This window comes from Bombus bifarius, unplaced genomic scaffold (genome assembly GCF_011952205.1).
Source record: "Bombus bifarius isolate JDL3187 unplaced genomic scaffold, Bbif_JDL3187 scf7180000007992, whole genome shotgun sequence".
Lineage (NCBI taxonomy): Eukaryota > Metazoa > Arthropoda > Insecta > Hymenoptera > Apidae > Bombus > Bombus bifarius.
In genome coordinates this window covers 2,973,422-2,996,004 of record NW_022884373.1, presented here as the reverse complement: position 1 = coordinate 2,996,004, position 22,583 = coordinate 2,973,422, and the positions used below count along the sequence as shown (strand labels likewise).

General features: G+C 38.4%; 2 protein-coding genes across 8 annotated transcripts in view; one reads left to right on the top strand and one right to left on the bottom strand.

The window, feature by feature from the left end:
- LOC117205552 (PH and SEC7 domain-containing protein 2) overlaps positions 1-22,583 on the top strand; it is an 81,071-nt gene that overhangs the window by 10,778 nt on the left and 47,710 nt on the right. The gene's annotated exons all lie outside the window — the stretch shown is intronic.
- LOC117205553 (probable tubulin polyglutamylase TTLL9) lies at positions 14,393-15,410 on the bottom strand. The gene has a single exon (XM_033444085.1). It carries the CDS (start codon positions 14,883-14,885, stop codon positions 14,439-14,441), a length of 447 nt encoding a protein of 148 aa, XP_033299976.1. The 5' UTR covers positions 14,886-15,410; the 3' UTR covers positions 14,393-14,438.

Below are 22,583 nucleotides of genomic sequence, written 5' to 3'. Positions count from 1 at the left end.
ACGTGTACTTAATGATGACTTTAAGTTATATTTCTGAGATAACATTATTCAATATCGTCATTAAGTAGACAGTAATGTAACAACTGTCATTATATTATTTTATATAATAATACGATTTAAACAGTTTCATAATAGTATTACCACTCGAGTCAAGTTTCTAACCTATACGACAAGGAAGAAGATCGTATCTCGAAATTCGAAATGTCTCTAGCACCTACTTCCGTTCTATATAGTAAAACTTCTCCCCTATACTCTAATTCTGTCTACGTTTCGTTTGAAAAATGGATAAATTCGAAGTAGCGTTTCGGCCATTTCAATAAATTATCTTTGGAAAGAAACGCCTCGTAGGAAAGCAGTAAAGAGAGAACTGTCGGAAGCTATCGTCGCGGATTGTACGGTCTCGATGCGCGTTGCGTTGCCTTCAACCTGCGCCTGCACTGTCTCTAAACTGTTTTTTTGTCCCGGAGGCACGGCACGAATCTCGAGAAGCGGCTCGGCGAGAGCGGGAGAAAGGGGAAATAGGAATTTATGCAACAGACAGAGAGGAAACAAAACATAGAACGTTGTGTTTCTTACGGCCGTCTTTCCATTCCACCGTGGCCCGCTTGGCACGAGACCGAAGTGAATAGCGAGCACACGACATCTGAAAAACGCAACAGGATGCAACGCTGTGCATTGTGAGTATTTGTGAGATGTGACGAACGGCACAAGCAGCCGATATACATTTCTTTTTTCTACTTTTTTCTCTCTCGAGGTGAAGTATCACTGGCGTAAATATCGTCTTATCTGGGCCGCACGCCGGCGGCAAAACAAAAACCATTCGAGATATTGCGAACGAGATTCGATAGCGCGCCACCGTACACGGAATTATCGCCGCGGCGCTTTTCAACGATACTAGCGCCGCCATGATCTCCCTTTTCGCCGCGAAAACCGTTAATCCCGAGGTCCTTAACCTGTTCTCTAGAAACTGCTCTTTTTAGGGGAAACGTTTGTAATCTAGGGGAATATATCGCGGCGGGAGTTAATTGCGCGCCGAATGCGATTCGACGGGACTATTCTTCTTCCCGAGATTAGTGTTTCGCGGGTTGCCGAAAAATTTATGGCCCCGAGATTAAGGATCGTGAAGGTGTTCTTGATATGTATGTATAGTTGAATCAAGGTGAGGAAATTGGAACGTGGATTTGTGACTTCCGTGTTTCCAGCAAAGGTTTGAGTAGTACTTGTAACTTGTTTGTTATCTTCTGCTATTTGGAGTACGAACGAAGGATGAGGGAAAAGCAGGAAATGTTTATTTTTAGTACCTTCATATTATTGTATAATGTATTGTTGTAATGTAATGTAATGTTGGTAGGGATGGAAACTAGGAAATTGTCGAACCATAAAAGAAGGGTTACAAAGTGAAAATATGTAGATACGTAAGAAAGATACCGTTAAAGATGTGTTCTTGTTAAAAATAGTGATTTTTATCCTCTACTGGAATAATATAAGATACATGCCTATTCTTCCTATTGTATTACTATGTCTGATCGGTATATGTTTGCATTACGGTTCAGCGGTAATAATAAAGCTTCATGCATAGTAAATGAGTCAAGAGTAAAGCGTCCGAATGTTAATAAACTGGTTGGATATTCTCTGTTTTGATAATAATAGAAATGAACATTTCCTGTTTTATTCCAGTATTGTATAATATTCAACTTGACAAGGAATTAAAATAGTATCTATAGAGAATTATTTATTTCGTTCTATTAGTATTATTAATGGCATTCGTGGAATGTTACCATATGTTTTATCGAAGGATAATAAATTTTATTGCCATGTTCATAAAATTGCATAAAGATTACCGACTTTAATGCAAATGCAGGATTTCGATAGGTCAAATCGATCGCTATCTGGCGCGGGAAGTGGATCCAGATTTACGAGCAAATAACCTCCGTTTCGCAATTATCGTAATTATCGGAAAAACATTTTCGAACGATGTTATCCACTTTTATGCACATGGATGAGGATAAAGTATGCCGCCTCTTCCTTATTAAGCCTTAACTGCTGAAATAGGGCCTCGATACACTTTTTGCTCCCCTAGCATCATCTCTCACGTTATTTATGCTCATTTAAATTCGTAATTAAGTCAGAAACTCTCAATGGACTGAAATAAAGGCAATTTGCATTTCATAATACGTATTTAACACTGGAATAAAAATTACTTTTATTTTTCAATTATTGTGGATAAAAATTTGAATATGTTAAATGTAGTTAAGTGGATTAATTAGTAATTTATTGAACACGTTAAAAATGATAAATACGTAGCATAATACGTTATGTTATATATTAAATTGTAGATCACATGGTCTTGAGAACACGAATACATACATTATTTATCCGGCTAGCTGTAAGTGTTAATTTTGTCGAGGGCTTATATTTTCTTGGGACAACACCATGAACGAGCTCGTCGCGGAAATGGGCGCGGCGATCCTACAGGTATCTACATAAATTATACAAGTTCAGGGCCGTATTTTTCGCTAAGCATTTAGGGCGCTGTAGTTAGGTTTTTCAGGGGGGAAGGTGGAAAAGTTGGATAGCAAAGTGCAGTTTCATATTAAACGATCCCTAATGTACGGTAAATGTACTTCCCTACAAATAAATTTTCTTAAATATCCTTATACACGAAAGATGACGTTGCTTTTTTTAAAAATAGAATCATATAATCTTTAACGCAAATCATTGAAATAATTATGCTATTTACGAGACTACTATACGTGGAACAAGAGCATCAAAATTATGATATAATAGAGATTTCATTCATGAAATTCTCAAGTTTATCGTTTCGAACATACATTTCAGTGTCTTGATCGCTCTTATTTTATCCATAAAGGAAAATATAAATAAGATATTGAATGATAACAATTACGTAGTAAAGGGAATGATGTAATAAATTTAGAAATGATGACAGGTCTAGGAAGATCGAGATACGCCACTGATATCATTTCAATGATCGTGTGTTTGCTGACACGAATGAACAAATACGTATTACACAAACATATAGGTAAACGATATATCCAATAAGTATGTTTGCAACGTTTCATGGTATGTGTATAGTATACAATGATGGAGAATATTGCTTGGAAGATAATAGCTTTGTCTTAAGAGGATCTTGTTCTTCTCGAATAGAAGTCAAGAAAACGTGACGGATTGGCTTTTGATTCTATTAATCACAATTAAACGACGAATATTTAATAATAATAATTAATTTACGATATAAGAGGGAATTAAATCATAACGAGAACGATAGAACTTGATATTAAATGAATACCTATAGTGGTATTTAAAATATGTGACGACGAAGAATAGATTTGTATGACAGAAAATAACGTTTATCATTTCATATGAAATTTAACTGAAAATAACTCATACGCGAAATACGGGAATTTCATAAACAGATATCAGAATTTATGTCGGACAATGTGAACATATTATGTTCATTTATTTATTCATAGTAAATTGGGCAAATCCTTGGACGTAACTAAGGTGGGATAACGATAAATATCATACAAACTGTTTGATATAAATACAATTATAGCCGGATATATTCTCGTCGTGCGATAATAAGATATCGACAATAACGAATTTAGCAACGAAATTAGATTTAGAATTGGAAGATAGCTTAATTTTAGCTAATTCACGAATGGTGTAAACAGAAAATGTCCCGCTTCTTTAGTATTTACTGAGAGATAATAAAGCTAATGATCATTTTTATTACACACACAAATTCCTCCTATCGATTGTCAAGTCAAATTCATCATTACTTGTTTGTTGGAAAATTTCTCACCAACTATTCTAAAAATATCTTCGCGAAGATGATTCGCTGGCAACCGGATAGAGAATTCTCGAACACAGTGACAAAGGCGTGTATTTCAGAAGAAATAGGGAAAAAGCGACTGAGTCTTGAGCACATAGAGAGAGCATAACAGGCAGGAAAAAGGACGATAAGCCGATCGTTTTCCGGGCGGCGCCAACTGATTCTGAAAAATCGTTCTAGTCGACGCTCACGCTCGGATACTCCTCGAACTCGGTTTCGAAACGAAAGAAGAGGCTTTCGTTCGTATGGCAATAGAGGAAAAACGATTGACCTGGCATGCACATAAATTCGAATCTCCAAACCTTCTTTTCGCGTTATCTCGATGACTGCTCTACGAGGTTGAATCGATTCCAATTTGGGTCGGGATATAACGCCGTTTGCCTACTTCGCGACAAGCTCGTTTGCTCCGGAAAAATCATTTCGCGGAGAGAAACACGGAAAAAGAAAGAATATTTCTGTTTATACGCCGGTGTGTCGTCTCCAGCGTGAATATTGTTAAAGTAGTGGTGGAATTGTTGGCCGAGCATTATTCTGCCTGAGATTCGTGTTTGTTTCGATGCATGTTACGTTCTGCAGATTATTTTGCTGAATTTAATAAATAACACGAGTTTATGGATATTGCAATTAACGCTGTTGATCAATCAATCAATTTTTCATTATGAAAGGTTAGAGGTTCGAGGTTGGTCGAACGATTAAAAATTCATTCTATGCATAAATTTGTTTTCTTTGTACATTCATTTAATATTACACGTGTGTTTTTTAATTAACTAAGTGTTACTTGAAACGGAAAGTTTACCTGTTTAACGTTCGTCGATTAAGAAGCAGAATTTTCCAGTTCCAAAGCATCCCTATTTCGTCGGCTTTAAAATCGTAATACCGAAATAGACATTTGGATTTAGACAGAACGTGTCCCAAGCGTTTTTCAGACCTACTTTCTCCCAACCAAAGCGTTCACAGAATAATCTCGCTTTCAGGTAGCAACTTACCCGTCTCTCGAAATGTCCTCTTGCTATTTTATTTTACCTGCTCTTCGAATCTCTCTACGAAAATTCCAGGCAAATCACATACGCGTCCGAAACATTTTTCAAATCTATCATCCGTTTGAAAAGTTGGAAGAAACGGGAAACTTGTCGATTTATCTGCTTTTCGAGAAGAATTCAGAGCCACCGTTGAATTGTTCCATGCACTTCGAGACAAACCGTAAAAGGATTTTAGAAAAGCCCCGCGGTTGCAAGCTCTTCACGCTTGCACTTTGATGCAACGAGGCTTTATTTTCTTATCCAAAGTAGAGCATCGATTCCGGCCATCGAAGCCGATTTATACTTTATATCCGCAGAAGGGCTGGCAAAGATGAAGGGTGCTTTGTCACCTGGTGCTGAGGGACATACGATGATAAACGTCTCCTTGGCGTCGTCTAACGTCTTAAAAACCTCGAGCCTTCTCGATACTTATCTGGTAGAATCGACTGTTCCGCAGAGCGTAGCTAATTCCTAATTCCCTTTGGTTCCCTCTGTCTGATGCTTTGCTCGTGGTTTCCTCGAATTGGAGAACTCTTCTTTGTCTCCTTGCTGCTGCTGCAATTGGATTTTTACGAAGCGCAAGACTCTTATAGAGAAAGAAGCTGTGAAGGAAGGATATTAAATTTGGATCACGGTGAACGATTGCTTGGATGGAAATTTGATCCAGTGAAAATATGAAAAGCGTCGGTTTTTATACCGTTGAGAAAGCTATAGGAATTATTTAGAGAGTATCAGTTGATTGAAATTCACGTGCTAAGATTACTCATGAATCATTCTTCGTAGATCATCCTTCTCTTATTGAATATAAAATATGAAATACAATCAAGTGGCCTATATATAATTCAAACTGTGCCAAATACGACCCGACTGAAACCGTCAACGTGATCCAATTACGCTGCAGTGAAACCTGAACGCTTCAATCATTTCTCTCGATTATGAAACTACCGACATGTTCAACCAAAATTTGTCAACGACACGATCTATACCATCTCTAACACTCCACTATCGTCAACTCTACCAATCACATCCGATCACCTGCGAACAATGCGAGATACCCAGCACTCCGACAAAACCTAACTTCTCTGATCCATTGGCAAACACTCGACGAAACGCGTTAACTCTACCGATGACAAATGGTCCGCTCGATTTGCAGCTCGGTCGGTCGAACGTGATAATGAGAAAAGGTATTAATTAAGGATCGCCGGTTGGCGTGCTGGTCTTTATCGGAGCAAGGGGGCATCGTTAACGTTCCGCTGCGGTTTAACGAACGACGTTGAAGAGCTGGCTGACTGGAGCAGGCGAGCTCGGATAGAGAGATAAAAAAAGAGAGGAGTAAGAGAAGAAGCTGAAGCGTTATGTTGCGTTAACGTAACGCTGTCGGGAAATGGGTTAAGGACGTGTTAAGGCCAACCCTCGTCGCCAACCGGTGCAAAGAGTGGGAGCAGATGGAAGAGGGTATACCCTGTGGCGATGCTCTAGCAAAGAGGACTCGGCGGACCCAGCTATACTCTCCAATTTATCCGTGGTTAGGCTGTTTGTGCGAACCGAAAATTCGCAATCGGCTCACGTTCCTGGTATCGAGAGGATCGTGGCTGCACTTCCTGAAATAACGTTCGATTTGGTGGTCGCTGATAGGAACGAAATGGTGAAACCAAGAACAAAATCTTATCTTTTATCTTCCTTTTGGTAATTTACGCGTGCGGAGGACGAAGGTGTTTGAAGGGAAGCTTGCCAGATGCGGACGTTGGACACTTTTTACGTCGGATTTAATTGCTTAATGCGTAGATAGATTTGCATACTTTACCTTATACGTTTAATTATCCGACTAATGCCAGTGACGCAGCTGGCACGTTTTTGCGACGTAAAAGTTTAGAAAAACGAAGAAAATACATAGCGAGCAATGAAGACACGTGTTATGATCAATTAGATATGCGTGTTAAAACATGCATTATTATTCAAGGTAATTCGTATGGAAAAGAAACGCAACTGCTAAAGGAGTGTAGTTTTTTATTTTAAATAATTTTTAACAAATTCTAGAGAATATCGACGACTATTGCAAAGGCTGTTTTGCCTTCTCAAGCGAAGGATGCTATTCTTGAAAGCCGCAGAGCTTCTACTATAATTCTTTTCGTGAAATTTTAAGCACGACGCCGAATAACAGAATAATTGAATACTACACGACACTGTAGAATCTCACATCTGCGAAACGAATGACAATTTCGCTAAATGCTTGCGGAATACGGAACATGGAAACTTAATCGCGTATGCAGTTGCTCAATTATTTCGAACAGTTGAACATGAATGATACATGAATTCATATTACCAAGAACACCTGTGTCTCTTGATGCAGGATTGCTTAACAAACGTGCCAAACGAAAATTTCACTTCAACGATCTGTTGCAGAAACATTTTTCTTCCATCGAATTCGAACGTTTTATACAAGAAATTATTATAGTACATTCATATACATACATAAGAATGGCCACTGGTTACGTACGAACACGTCGTGTTAACAACCTCATTAAAAAATGCCAAGTGACCTACCTGTTATACCGATCCAGAGTGAAAGTACTTGTACCAATTGCCTCGGTATCAATTACGTCAATCGCTTTAGCGTAGCTGCAGTTTCATTTCAGGAGCACGTATCTTTCTTATCGTGAAACGTTGTACGAGGAAAATTACCTTATCGACTTTTTTCTTTTTAATTAAAAATGAGATACATTTTAGAATATTAGCGAACAAAACTGCCGCAGTTGCGTAGCGAAATGTAGTTCATTTAATTAATTCAACTGCGCTGCTTGCACGATAAAGGTTTCCGCAATTGTTCAATTTTCAAATGGATTTTATTAAATTTTATCGTATTGGGTGTAATCTCCCAGCGACCGATTGTTAAATTCTGTAAAGTCGACTTGGAAATCGGCTTAAACGGAAAACTAAGATCGCACGGCAAAATTCCTGTTTCTTTAATTAGAATTCAGAACGTTAAAATGGAAAAAATACAAAAATAACGAACATTCGACAGATCGAAAATAATTCTCGCGGTTGTGTACCAAATTTCGTTAAACAGCTTGAAAGAGATATTGGAAATTGCTCGAGTACCGTCTATAAACTGTATTCCCAAAAAGAGCGCGTTTCACTTTTCGCCGGTTCAATTCTAACTGTAACTTGGCTGATCTAATCTTTTTTCTCCATCTTTTGATAAAACTTTTACAGTTATGCAATTAGATAAGCGAATCCATTTAACGGTGGATCGTTTAAGTGGTTCTGAAATTACTGCAGAAGTGCAATACGCGCGCATTGCTGAATTTAGAAAAGAGATAAGAAGAAATGGTTAAAGGTGGTAGTAAATGGTCGCATTACATAAAACTGCTGATACACAAATGGCTGGCTGATCGGACACCTGGCAGCACGAAGGTTAAATATAAAATTAGCTGTATCTGGTTCGCATTTTCAACGCAAACATAGCCACACTTGTCTCGGTAAATTATAGTTAGGTGGAAATCAACGCGACGCCTGTAATGTAGATTATTTATCGCTCTGGGTAAACACAGAATCGGCGCGAAATGACCATGTCGATCTCGCGTAAAAGTCAGCTTGTTAGGGGTATGCAAGGACACGTAGCTATACTGGGATATGTATACAGAGTGTCGAAAAAGTAACGGGGGCTTGTCCTTGCTTTGTAATATTAAGTCATATTCGTGACAGAGTTTGTTGATTCATCTACAAATAAAATGACGAATTTCAAAAGATCTCAATTCACAGACCGGACAATTCATGTTTGAGGCATTACATTCGTGACGAAGCTTAAATTTAACTTTATCTTTGAGAGGGTTTCTGCGATAAGGAGACAATACCGCTCTCCAGTGATTTAAGCGAAAGAAATAAAAAACAAAAGATAAATACTTCTTCGAAAAGTGATATAAAGTCATCGTCAGCTGATACTTGTAGCAATAAACTTTTTATACTTTCGGATATCTTCGTCGATTTGAACCGAACATTTTCCAAGTTTCCAAGTGGAAGTTTCGAACGAATGGAATCCGCGACATCCGACAAATCAATGGGAAAACGTTTAATTCTCGTGTCGAAAAATGGCTTCCTTTAAAAATAACGTCACTCGTTGTCCTCGGTAGCGTGTGAAAATGAATCCTCGCGGATGGATGGATCGAACGCGTTCATCCGCGTTTCCAATAACGTAGAGCTGACGTCGCGGCGACTCTAAGAATTTCCGATACTTCGATCCCCCCTGATCTTGTTATCGATGTATATCGGACGAGGATTTCCTGTTCGAAGGATTCGACAAAACGCGTGGTTAAAGTGCAGAGGAGAAATTGCATTCGCTATGGGAGATAACGCTCCGTTTTACGTGCTTCTTTTTTTGCCACCGGATGTTTACGACGTTCGTGCATTTTTGTCTTGATTTTCTCACGCATCGTTATCTTTGTTTTTGAATAGGTATATTTTATCTTTATTTCGACTTTTTACAAACGGAGTCGAGGAACTTGTGGGAAAATTTGTTCATAGAACAAAATGGTAAATTTAATAAATCGCGTTAGAAGCTTTAATTCTAGTTTTTTTTTCAAATATAAGTTACGTTTGATGCGTGCAAAGCGATAGTTGTAGTTGCACTTACAGGAATTTGTTCTTCTTATATTTATAAAACAAATAGAAATTTCGCAATAATTGGACTATTTAGCCAGGAAATATACTCTGTAACTCTACCAGAAAATGAATCTCTATCTTTGCCATAAACTCATAGATTCCTTTTTTAGAAATATATTTTCCATATATTTTAAATCGTGGCGTCTTCTTCGTCGCATTTATACCGATAATTTATTACCCATTTACAAGGTCTTTTATCATTTCTAAATCAGAAACGACTAAAATTCCAAACGGAGTGAATGTTCGTGAAAATATTTTCGTCAATGAAAGCAAACTTAGCCCAATGGCTTGGGAACGAATGTCGGCACGAAATGCAGGCGAAAATGAAGTAGAAGGGACGTAGGAAAAACACGGGGTAAATTTGGAGCCGGAGAGGAAACGACAATCGCGAAGTAACATTTTAACGAGTTTACTCGCTCTTACTTGAGAGAGAATCAGGATAATACGAGTGCACTCGCGAGGTTACACGACTCTTTCGCTAAATTTAGTCCGTGGCTGAAAGAGAGGAGAAAACGACGATGGGAAAAGGTCTGTCGCGTAAAAGCCGGAGCACGCCGCCACCTCTTTCGGCATTCTTTCGCTCGCCTCTTTCAATGTGAATTTCGTCGAATCTTGCAAACGTCAACCCATCGAAATCTATCGAGGAACTTCGTCAAAAAACCTTTAACCTTAAATCTTACTAATTACGATTCTTCTAAAGATTTGCAGGGAAAGATAGCATTTCGATACTTTTTTTCTTGCAATATGAATTTTCATACGCTGTTAGTCTCTTGCGTAAAATTACATACAAATTTTTAATTGTTTTAAGAAATAAGAAAATAGCGGGTTTTTAAAAGATTTATTCATTCACTGGAAGTAATTTCTACGGTTGAAAAGTTCACGGATTAATATGTAAAATAACAGTAATTATACTTTAATTAACATCGATATTTGTATTTGTTTGCTGATTATAATGCATATTTATTCTATTTACTAATCGAGTAATCAATTTTTTAACGTCGTAATACTTTCATTGCAAACGAGTGGAATATTCTAATTGTCTGCAATTTATATACAACTGGAAAATACACGGTTAAAACAAACACATTTTACGAGGTGCGTCAATTTGTCGCGACGTAGCCGGGGTTCATTTACTCTGGCGCTCTGCTTCGAAAATATTACGTCGGCCAAGTTTTAAATCAATAAAGTAGTGCAGATAAAATAACAGAATTGTACAAGCGAGCAGAATGTTGCATCGGATGACCTCATTCATCCGTGCTTTCATCCTACCGATATTAATTCGTACACTTTGCTTATAATTTTCTAAAATTTCGTCGTATAATAGTAGCATAATGTAACTATAATCTGAATATTATAATAAAAGAATAATATGAATTAGTAAAATAGTGCGTTCTAATAAGCAAGCAGTTGATACGATTTAAATATGAAAAAAATCTTTATTTATCTTTTTTCCTTATACTTATATAGAGAAAGACAAGGAAGTAAATGTTTAATGACCGATACTATCGGAATGGAAAATTCAATGGTAAACAGTGCTCGCGACTGTAAAGGAATTTTACGCCAGGTAACATCTTTAATTAAGAAAAATGTTTCTTCTATTAAGTCAAGGTAGTATACAATTGAAGCTGCGCATCGCAGATGCATGACTAATTCTGGTCATAAATGCCAGCTAATTCTTGAGTTACACAGAGCTTAGTAATATCTAATTCTTGCATAGTCAACAAAGTAGTGAATTGTATAATTCTTATCTCATTGGAGTCTTAACTATGTGCGTAGACTACAAGAAAGAATTGTTGTCTGAAAGGATTCTTTCATTTGCGTAATGAATTTCTATAAAGTATTTATAATTCCAGTAGTTATTTGGTAAGTTACACGAACAAAGTATCAAAGTTCACTTTAAATTTTCGAGCCTTTAAATAAACCCTTTCAAACCCTTGAATTCCCGATTTCTTAAATTCGTAAATTTTTAAATATGCAAATTTCATATTTCCGGACTTTCAGATTCCTAAACTTTTTAATTCTCAAGCTTTTAAAGTTTCTTTTTAACTCTCAAGTTTTTAAACTTTCTACGTCTCTAGGTTTTTAAATATTCAAATATCGTATTTCCAAACTTCCAAGTTCTTAATTATCCAAATTGCAAATCATTGAATTATCCAACTTTCGAACCTTCAAACTCGTAAATTCTGAAACCTTAACATTTCTTATTCGTTCGAACGTTCGAATTCCCAGAATTTCTAAATTTCGCTTCGCATTATTCGTTCAATAACGTTACATTTACGTGACTTTCGCGCATTTCACTGTTTCCTTCCTAATAACATAAAATTCCGATTAAATGCGTGTGTTCCGCGCGAATATCAACGCGTAAAACGTGTGGCAAATCGTCGACCCGTGCGTCACGTGACTCGAACGATAATCAAAAAGGCAATAAGTCACCGCCCGATATACGAGTTCCGAATGACGCAACCGAGGATGCAACATTTTCGGCTGAATCCCATGTACAATAGTCAGTCATCGAGCACGATCATATCCGTCATATCTACGGTATATCGAGGTTTCGTTTTTTATTCTCCGATTCAATTTCATCGTAGCTACGTTGGCAACAACGACCACCGGGTATGTGGCTGGCTGAAACTAACGAGCGCGAATATGCCCGCCGCATAAGTGTATACATATTCATGGAAACTTTGTACACGCGTGCACCGGCATGTACACGCTCGCGTGTAAGCCATAATCCAAACGTCTGCAATTCGTTTCACTTCCGTGAACCCAATTTTTCCGATGTGTGACGTAAAAGTTTCGTGAAAATCGAGTCGTCAGCTAGATGGTTTTTACGGGTGGATAAAAGTGTAAGCTTGGCGATCTTATGACGTAAGATAGAAAATTCTGGTAATTTTTATTTCTGTTCCTGACTAGACGAGATGTCTTGTTACTTTAGAATACGATGAAAAATTTTAATAAGACAGTAGCTTCGTTTTTCGATCGCCGTAGCTTCTATTGCAGCGAAACGTGGATTTTGATAAAGTCTTATAACGTTTATATCTTTATTTGATACGAAATTACATACTTTCTTGCGTTCATGAACGGCAGAAAAGCTTGATTCGATAATAAAGCAAGAACGAAATATTAATATGCTATACGAATGTAACGAATAACAATATTCTGGTATTACAATACGAGTATCGTGAGTGACTATGAGATGTGCTTTTTACGTAATTGATCGATACATAATCGAAATTTCTAAAGCGCAATTTCTAAAGTCACATCTGACGTACATAGTTACGAGTGGAAGATTAAGGTAGCGATGTGTAGCATCACGAGTGGTAGCCTTTTCTCTTCATGGGAAAAGAAGTTAGCAGGAGATTAATCAACCCTTTGATTATTATTGACGTCTGTAGGCGCTTGATAATAACACTTATCATGTATTATGAATCACACTGCTTGTTATGCTTACCATGTATTAAGAAAATATTTAGTGGCAAGTATTGTGTATTCACGTTATTGCCTTTACGAGTGTATTGTATAAAAGAGTAAAAGAAAAGAAAGAATTTATCAATTCGTCAGAAGATGATGCGCACAGTAAAGCTGCATGCTGCATGTTCGTAATGTTAAAACATATAATTTTATGCTTCACTGGACATTCGCCAAAGGGGCTCGCATAATTTTTCCGATTTAGGATTTGAAAATTTCAAAATCCTAAAAAGTTTGTACAGTCCTTTTTAGAAGCTAAAAACGTAAAATTTCGAATTTCCTGGAAATACCAGTCTAATCTACGATTTCTTGAAAGATTCAGAAGCGTCGAAGATGAAATTTAGAATGTTGCTCCGAATACCAAGAAGCTCGAACGTTTAAATCCGAAGAAGTAATTACGGACGAAGCAAGCCAAATGTAGAACAGACTTTTATTACGCGTGAACGCTATTAATAGGTATTAAAATGTGTTATTAAGAGGAGCACGAATAGTCGTAATACGTCGGTTCTTTAAATGAGATTCGCAGCACTCTGCTAAAACTCTTCTCAGGGTGGAAGAAGTAACTCGAATGAAAGTATTGACCTCGATAAACTTGCACAAGGTGCAGTTATGAATTGCGTGAATTACCGCTGTCATTTGCTATTAAGCTAACAAAGCAGCGAAGTTTCTGTCTGTATCGTAGCTGACAATGCTAAACAAGAATTATTGCTGCTTGCTGCTCCTCTACGAAACTTTGCCAGAACCTTCACATACGAATATATATATATATTTTTTTCTAATATGTATATCCTGGAAAAATTTACATTGAAATCGGTATTAATTTGCACTGCTCTACTTGCTACAATGTAAACCCTCGTTAAAGCATGAAGTTTATCTTTAAAACATAACTTCCTACGGAGCGTTTCGCTGAATTTTTAGCAAATTGCGAATACAAACGTCTTGTGTCATAAAACGGTGAAAATGAAAGATGAAGATGAGCGTAGCCTAAATACATTTCTTTCCTAGAAAATGATATACATATGCAAAAGAATACATCTAGAGGAACAATGGTGCAGATGTTCTTTCACGATAGCAGCGATTCATTCAATATTTTAATGTTTCCAAGTAATATAATTTATATTTAAAAATCCATTATCGGAGACAAAATTTAACATTCGAAACGACTATTAAAACTAACTATTAAAAACGTCGTCTTAGCCGTCAACGCGTCTAACGTACCCTGTACTGTTCCACTCGTTCGTAACAAAATTTAGGGCTTGAACAAACTTCGTTACAACCAAAATGTTTAAACCCTAAATTTTGTTTCTATTTTTCTGCTGGAAAACTCGTGGAAGTATAAGTCACGTATAACATTTCAATATTTTCGATACTGTGTTATAACAAAGAGTAGATATTGAAAGATCCCTTGGACAAGACGTTGAAAATCTCCAATTCGTTCATCATCGACGCATCCCGACACGATCGCTCTGCACCTTGTTCCTTTTCTCTTCTAAACACTGTCTGAGTTGGCGCAGCTGTTCGACTCTATCATTCCGTGCTCCAAGGAAAATATTCAGTTTCTTAAGATCGGTCGATGGCTCGCCGCAAACAGATGGATTGGGACAGTAAGTCCACACCGGACCATCGTTCCACAGTAGATCGAAACCACCGATTCTGGTTTCTCTGCCGGTGAAACGGCCCTCGAAGTCGAGCACGTTGAGCGTGTCGTCGAGGAGATCGAACTTGAGCCGATAATCCTCGCTGTCCGTGCCGGTCAGCGCTGGCGAGGCGTTCACCTCGAGCAACCACGGCGTCAGATCCTCGTCGAGAAGTATATCGTAACCGTACAGCTCGAACGAGTTCTTCCCCTGCATGATCACCGACTGCACCGCCAGCAAGCTGGCCATTATCACGCCTGTGGGATCGATAAATGGTTTTATGGGGAGAGGCTAATAAATCGAGAAGCGGAACGCTGTTTTCGGGCATTGTAGGCGAGATATTGGTATTGGGCCAGCTTTCGTGTTTTTTTTTTTTTTTTTTTATATTACTCTGCTTGGGGAGCTGGAGGTTGGGGAATATCGATGAGCGGAAGATTGGACGAGGGCGGAGAGATCCGTTTTGAGCGGTTTTCTTTATGGCGTTTTTAGTTGGACTTGCACTTCTGATAGCATTTGATATATCGTTATGGGAATAATAATGCTTTTATCAGTAATGCGAAGCTTGAAGCTACGAAGAAAGAAGGGAAGCAGAAGGGGAGAGTTTGGCCAGAAACTGCTAATGGACTCGTCAGTAAGTCAATCTTTCTTTTTGCGTGGAGCAAGTCTTTACGAACATTGCGCGCCACTCTGTAAGCCACTCTAGGGGGAGGATTCGGCGTAGCGTTGAATTTATACTAGCTAAAACTTTCATGCTGGTTTACCTCGATCCAATAGGAGGAGCTCCGCAGACTCCAAGGCTATTGGACTCCATTACGGCCCTCCCCATTAGTAAGCTTAGACACTGGGATAATAGAAAGGAAAACCCGAATATTGTACGTCCATAGGAAAAATGTACGGTGGGACAAATGCTCGTAGGAGTCATCCTCCTTTAGATTCCTCCTGCTTGTTGCATCGCCACGATAATACCGTTTCTAATAATTTAATAATCGGTGTGGATGGTGGAACTAACCGGCAATTTGTTGGAACAGAGCTTCCACCGCAGCCGCCCCGTGTCTTGCGGTCAAATACTCTCTAACCTTCATCAACGCCCATTTGCACCCTCTTTTCAATTCCCCCTTCTTATCGTCATCATCGTGTATCTTCAGCTGTATCGCCATATTAGTGAGATGCACCCTGCTGTCATCTATGTTCTCCAGATCGAACAGCTCACCCGACAGCCGTGCGAAACCCTCTCTAGCCAGCCAAACTTTCAGAGGGCAAAATGAGGTTACCAGGGTGTAGATACGTAGATCGAATTTTCTGCCTGAAATCATCGGGACGTTTACAAATACACGGAGGGATGGTCGTCTAACTCTCTGGCTGGTATCCACAGCCGTCTTAAGACCATCGAAGAAAGTGCTTTTCAACGGTTCGACATTCAAGCCTCCTCCTTTCGGCGATGCTAGTGAACAAAGGTTCACGGAAAGGTTTCAGCCGCTGGCTGTTCGCGCCATCCCCTTTTCGAATGTACCGAGGTGTTCTCCCCGACAAGAGCCATTCTTCGCTGGCGATAAGCGGCTGAATGCCGAGGAGTATCGTTCTGGAGAACCAACCTGCCAGGAGGTAAGGATTCTCCACGTATTTCTGCACGATGAAAGTCTCCACCGGTGGTATTTCCACTTGCTGGCCGAATTCTTTGCTACGCCACTCCGATAGGTCCTTCAGCTTCCTGAACAGGAAGATACCTGTTAATTTAAACGTTACGGCTCTATAGATTTGTTTCACTCGCTGTATCGGTCGTGTATTTGCCTGCTGCACTGATTATGAATAGACTGCGGATGTTTATGCAAACTTATATTATTATAAATATAATTAAAGGAATTGAGATTTTGTTTCATCTACTAAACGTTGCAATAGGTACTCTATTTTGGATATTGTACATATTCTTACGTACCAGGCGCATTTTGTACATCTTTGGAAGCTTAGATCTCCCAAAAATGCACGGATATCCATCGTTTAATTGTGAATTTATCCGTAACTATTTCGTTCGGAATGTCCAATAATGTGAGAGTGGAATTTGCTGCATATTTGGTTAGGAACAATTTGTTATTGGATAGGTCGAAGTCGTGATCGTGAATTTATCTGTAATTCTTTTATTCTTGATGTCGATTCGCTCCGTTGCAATTTGCTGGATTATTGGGACTTTTAGTTAGAAACGTTGCATAGGATGGATTTTGTAGAGTTTATGTTGGCAATGTTCCCTTTTAATCTCTTGAAGCTTAAGTTTGAATCGACTCCTTTTAATAAACCATAGGAATATTTGTAATAGCCTACAATTTTGAGCAAGTTGGCGTCACGCGAATACTATAAAATAATTACTGAATTGCTGATTTTTATACGTTTATGGGACATTTAAACGTTCCAAAAATGCATAGAACGCACATAATAAGCAGAGGTATCTCTGATACTAAACGTACAAGAAGTATCTCTTTAATTTCTTCAGTCGCTCAGTTGCGTAAATATAAAATAAAAATCCGCAGTCTATTCATAGCGACATACCTTTGCCCTGCGATCTTCCTGCAGGTTTCACGATCCACGTGGAACCAGGTTGCTTGTGATACTCCTCCGCGAATAGCCTATAATCGTTTGGTAGTTCGAACGTCAGCGGCATACCATCACAAAGTTCAGCTTCGTCTATCTTATTCGACTTGAGTAACAATTTCTTGTATCGTTTCAAGTTTCTGTATAAGTAATTCTTCCGTGTCAATTCGTAATGATTCCGGAAGTGTGGGATCTTTTGATAAGAAGCGAGCTTCAGGTCCAAAGCCTGGCGAACGTCGTTGATCTCGCACCACCAAAGGTGCCAGTTCTGATCGTTGGGCTCTATTACCTTGAAAAGAGTTAAAGGATTCGCGTGGGAGGCTCACTCGTCGACGTATTAGTGTCAGGAAGTACAATTTATTCGTGGATATGATTACGCGAATTGTGTCGAATAATAAACTGCTTCCTGCTTCTGGGAGCTGTAACGCGAATACCTTTTTCGTATTTTGTCCTCGATTTCGTTAATCGCAAACGTTTCGCTTTGTTCTGCAATTAGTCGAACATATTCACGTGTGATTTATCCGCATCGCGTGAATTATTAATTTGATCGGTCGATTATTTTGAGCTCGTTACATCGCTAATTTGGTTTGTAAATTCGTACTCGGTTAAATTGGTCATTTGGTTGATAAAGTTTGGATTTATCGATGACAGAATACAGCGATTCCGAAAGCTTTTACACTTGCCGTTTATCTCAACATTATCGCGATTGAACTGTCTTCATTCGTAACTTTGTTCAAGAGAAAAAGAAAACGTTGTAATTACGTAAAATCTCTCTTCATTTGCATATTTAAGGATTAATAATACCACGACGAACAAACAAAGTTAAAAAGGTGTACATAACGTAGAAGATTAAAAACTCTCTCGGTAAGTTTTTGAGAAAATTTCGATATAGTCGCGTTGCTTTTTAGTTGGAAAATTTCTAAAAGAAACCCCGCAAACTTTGCAGAATTATAAATAATTTAATCGAAAAATTGATATTTATATATTTTCGTTCTAGTTCGTCATCTTAAGCTTTCCCGTGCTAAAAAGAAACTTTTAATTACTTTTCACCAACATTTCAACTATTAAAAGCAAACTTAGCAAACCTTTTAAAAGAAACAAGTTTCGAGTTTACTCGCTAAGGACTTCCAACAATTCCAACCCCATAATACGGTTAAACCACAGCTAAATCCGTTTTCCCATACCGCAAGTTTCGCGCTCGCAATCTGCGAAGGGTGACACGCGATCATTCTGTCGAACAATGAGGATTTTCGCATAATCGTCGCTCTTCAATGTTTTGTCGTTTCTTTCCCTTTTTTCTAAAGTCGTTTCATTTAAGCGGCGAAAAGCCCTTAAGGGGATATACGCGGTCGTGATTCGTTCCCACCCTCGGCTCGTTAAGGTCGTCACGCCAACACAGGACATTCCATTACCTGCGTCCATCCTCTGGCCAGCATCACCCTAACCTGCGTCGAAGGGAAGTCGCAGCGGAACCTGATGACCTTGTCGTCCTCGTTCTGCCTCCTTCTCGCGGTCGAATTCCTTTTTTCTCGTGGTGATGCGTTCTCTTCGCTCTCGTGGCTTGGTCTTGCGTTCTTGGACATTTCGTGGTCGTGGAACGATTGGGCAAGGAATTTTGTTTGCCAGATAGAAATATACAATTATACAAATATATGCTTATATTATTATTTATATCGCATAGCAGATTGCGCGCGCGGTTAGTTGGATTTGAGATTTTATAATTCCGACGGAAATCGTTTTAGTTATATTGGTTAGGGTGAATGGACCCAACCCGTTGCGTAATTTCATTGGAACAAGTTCAGGCCATTGAGTAATACGAAGACGAATGAGATGCAAATACTTTGGGGCAGTGGTTTGTTGGGTAGCTTGTAGAATCTATGGCTTTGAATTTAGTGGAATTAACGTCGTTCATAATCTTTGAATTACTTTGTTCAAATCTGTAAAGTGGTCGAAAGATTTTGGAAAAATTGTGATATAGAATTGGAACGAGAAATTATATTTATTAATTGCATACTGTTCTCAACTTTGGTAAACTGTTTAATAGTAGTAGAACGTTATAAAGAAACACGTGTATATGAAATACGTGTTCCGGAAAATTAAAGATACGCGTTCTGAATATATAATTATACATATGCATGCATATACATGTAGAAATAAATATTAAGAAACTCTAATTCAGGTATATTCAAATGCAGGTGAATTAATATATTCATATTTTAATTTCTATAAATTTTACATACTCGTCTGTCCTCTGCGAAATTAATATTTGCGATAAATATCTCGTAACTCCTGTATATCCTTTCAGATTTATTTTAAATCATACAAGTATCGTTACGTTTTTAACGAAATATGAAAATGTTTTTCTCTCAGTACCAAGCGTTCAAATATTTTCGTGCATAGAGACACTATAGTTAGTAACAGGTTAAAATCAATCTGCTACTGCGAACCACGCGCATTAAATCACCCCTCGGTGGGGAATTAAAATTACCACTGTATAAACAGCGGAAAATGTAAGTTATCGCTTTTTTCCCCTGCGATCTCTTTATGGTACAAGGCTATGACATAATGTGATATAATCGCTATGCTTTGGAAATGAATCCGGAAATTGGCCGCTCGTGACACCCGCGGCAGCCTCGTGTGATACACGAGAATAGAAAAGAAGCTTACGACCGTTTCATGCGGTTTCATCCTCGTTCTGTCATCTCACTCTATCGTCGTGCTACAATGTTGCTGGCGATATTAGCACGAAGAGAGGAAGGAGGATAGATAGATGGTGTCCGAAATTTCGTGAGCCGTTTTCCGGTATACCTAACGAGAACACGCTTCGGTCCCAAGCAAATAACAGCCTACGTGCCCCGAATGGGGATGCAGATGGGTGATGGATGATGTATACTCGATGAGGCCAGTGCTTCCCTCGTTTTCCTACCGGCGCAACGTTTCCGGACTAGGTTCAATCAGGGTTGCTGTTTCAGCCATTAACTATCCTGTACTTTCCATGCAATTGTGCAAGATAGGAAAATTGCAAGGTACGATCGTGATACATGAAAATAAATTTTATTATAAATATTTATATGTATATTTTAGGGACTATGGGATTGAAATTTTATGTGCGTTACGGTTTTATCAGGATGGTCATTTTATGGTTTAACGTTCCTCCTAATTTGCGTTGGATATTCTATACGATATTAGGGAGATTAGGGTTATCGTAGCTGAACTGTGGATTTTTATACATTTATGGAAAATTGTGCAAAAATAGCGTGGAATCCATATAATAGGCGAGAATACAAAATTGAAAATTGCGTTAACGAGGGAATTCGAGCAGAAATTATGGCAAAATATGACAGAATCGACAAATTTGATAATACGATTCTTCTCGAATTTGATATCGCGTCTTCGCTCGGATTTAACATTTCGTTAAAACATTTACTTTCCTCCTTAGGTATCAAACGCGCTAATCTGCTTGAAAGTTGAATATATGTACATACTGTAGCGTGAATATTTTAAGCACGGCGCAATGCTTTCACGATAAACTCGAAACCACGTACGCTTCTTCCCAAGTAGTAAAATATTTAACCTATCATTTTTCCATTCCATACCATATCTTCTCCTTTTTCTTTCTTTTTTCCTGAGATCTTCAATCGCAAAAGTAAATTCGATATGACGGCAAAAAATTGCCATCGAAATACTATACGCGTTTCTTAAATATTTTATCAAGATTTTTAATCGTCAGTTACGTATATCGATATTAAATGACGAACAAATTATTCCACTTTACGTTAAGAAATTAACCCCTTGATACTCTTAGGTAAAACGATATTCCTTTTTATTTTTAATATGATACGATTTTCTTCAAGAGGATTTAACGCGGCCCCGAGTCCTTGGAACCTCGTTAATTCGCGCTCTTCCATAAGATTCATATTCTGCGATTCGTTTCAAAAAATTCTATCGTGTTACGAATGACAATATCTCCATTAGAAACGTCAAGTTCGTGTTTAAATACCCACTATCTTTGCGCTTATAAAAGATCTGTACAACATATGCAAATTTCCATAGTAAAAAATTTTCTCACGTCTACGCTCGCACACAAAACACATTCAATCCTTTTCAGATAACTCGTGCGCACCGCAGATGCAGGAATGTTAAACATGAGAACCATACATCCCCAAATTTGTCCATTTCTTTAGCCCGTAGCACTTCGAAACGCATCCTATGTATATTCACACGAGGAACTAGTTTCTTGCTGGTGAATAAATTGCGTCTCGTGTATCCGACATTAGCAATCGCTTGTTCAACTGTCAGTGAGGAAAGAAAGAAAAGGATGGTCAGTTGTACCGTGTTTCCTGGTGGCACGGCTGCTGAAGTTTTGTCGTATCGTTCGTAACGGTAGTGCACGTGCGACGAGCCGGATGCACGTTGCCGCAGCTTGCATACACGATGCACAGAAACGGTAATCGACATATTGCCTAGGTACATGGTGGTATTTTTCAGTTGTTTCAGACGTCGAGATGCTCTTCTCGCGTCTGCCGCCTCGAGACACGATCATCGAGCCGTTTCAGTAACTCTTATTGAGGTGAATTTTTATGTAAATACTATTGCATAATTTATAACAAAGTTTGAAAATATTCTGTAGCTGGAAATATGCTATATTCCTGGCTTACAAGAATATTCATGGGCTCTTTGAATACGCGCTAGTATTTGTAAGTCATTCTGTATATATAAGACACTTATACTCTATTATACTTATTATAGTATTACGTTAGTTTACTTGGTATTATCTTCAGGAATTGTATATTATTTTCATTAGAAATTAATCGAAGAACCTGGAAGAAGTCGTTTGCGTTACAATGTTTGATTTACTGCGCTGCTCGCTGAGTTGCTTATATCAACATCGAGTGCTCGTATCGAAATAAAAAAGGAGATAGAAAAATACAATTGCACCGACAGCGGTAGTGAAACTAGTATTATTTTCTTACTAAAAAATCCACAGCGTTGTTCATCTCCGGTATTTTCCTGCCAATACCATTTGTTACGTCCGGTGACTTTATGTAACCTAGAACCATTCCTCGATCGAGGGGGCCACTGGCTGTGCAATTAGAATTAGTCGGACCTCAATAATCCTAAGGGACTGTAATAAAACTAAGCATTTCGATTTTACTGTTAAGGCCGTAAGTGATATAAAACACCTTCAAGTTAAAATGTTGCTTATGGTTATTGTTCCATCAGGTAAAAAGTGCGGAAACAAGGGTTTTCCCACTTTTCCAGGGATTTCTACCCGCAAGCGACCAATTCTAGCAAGAGCTTTCTCTTTTTCCCTGCGACAGCATCGTCACCGAACTTCACTGATTCATCGACTACAGATGAGTCAAC

Coding starts and splice junctions, on each gene's coding strand:
- LOC117205553 (XM_033444085.1), bottom strand. CDS start 14,885: ATGGCCAGCTTGCTGGCGGTGCAGTCGGTGATCATGCAGGGGAAGAAC.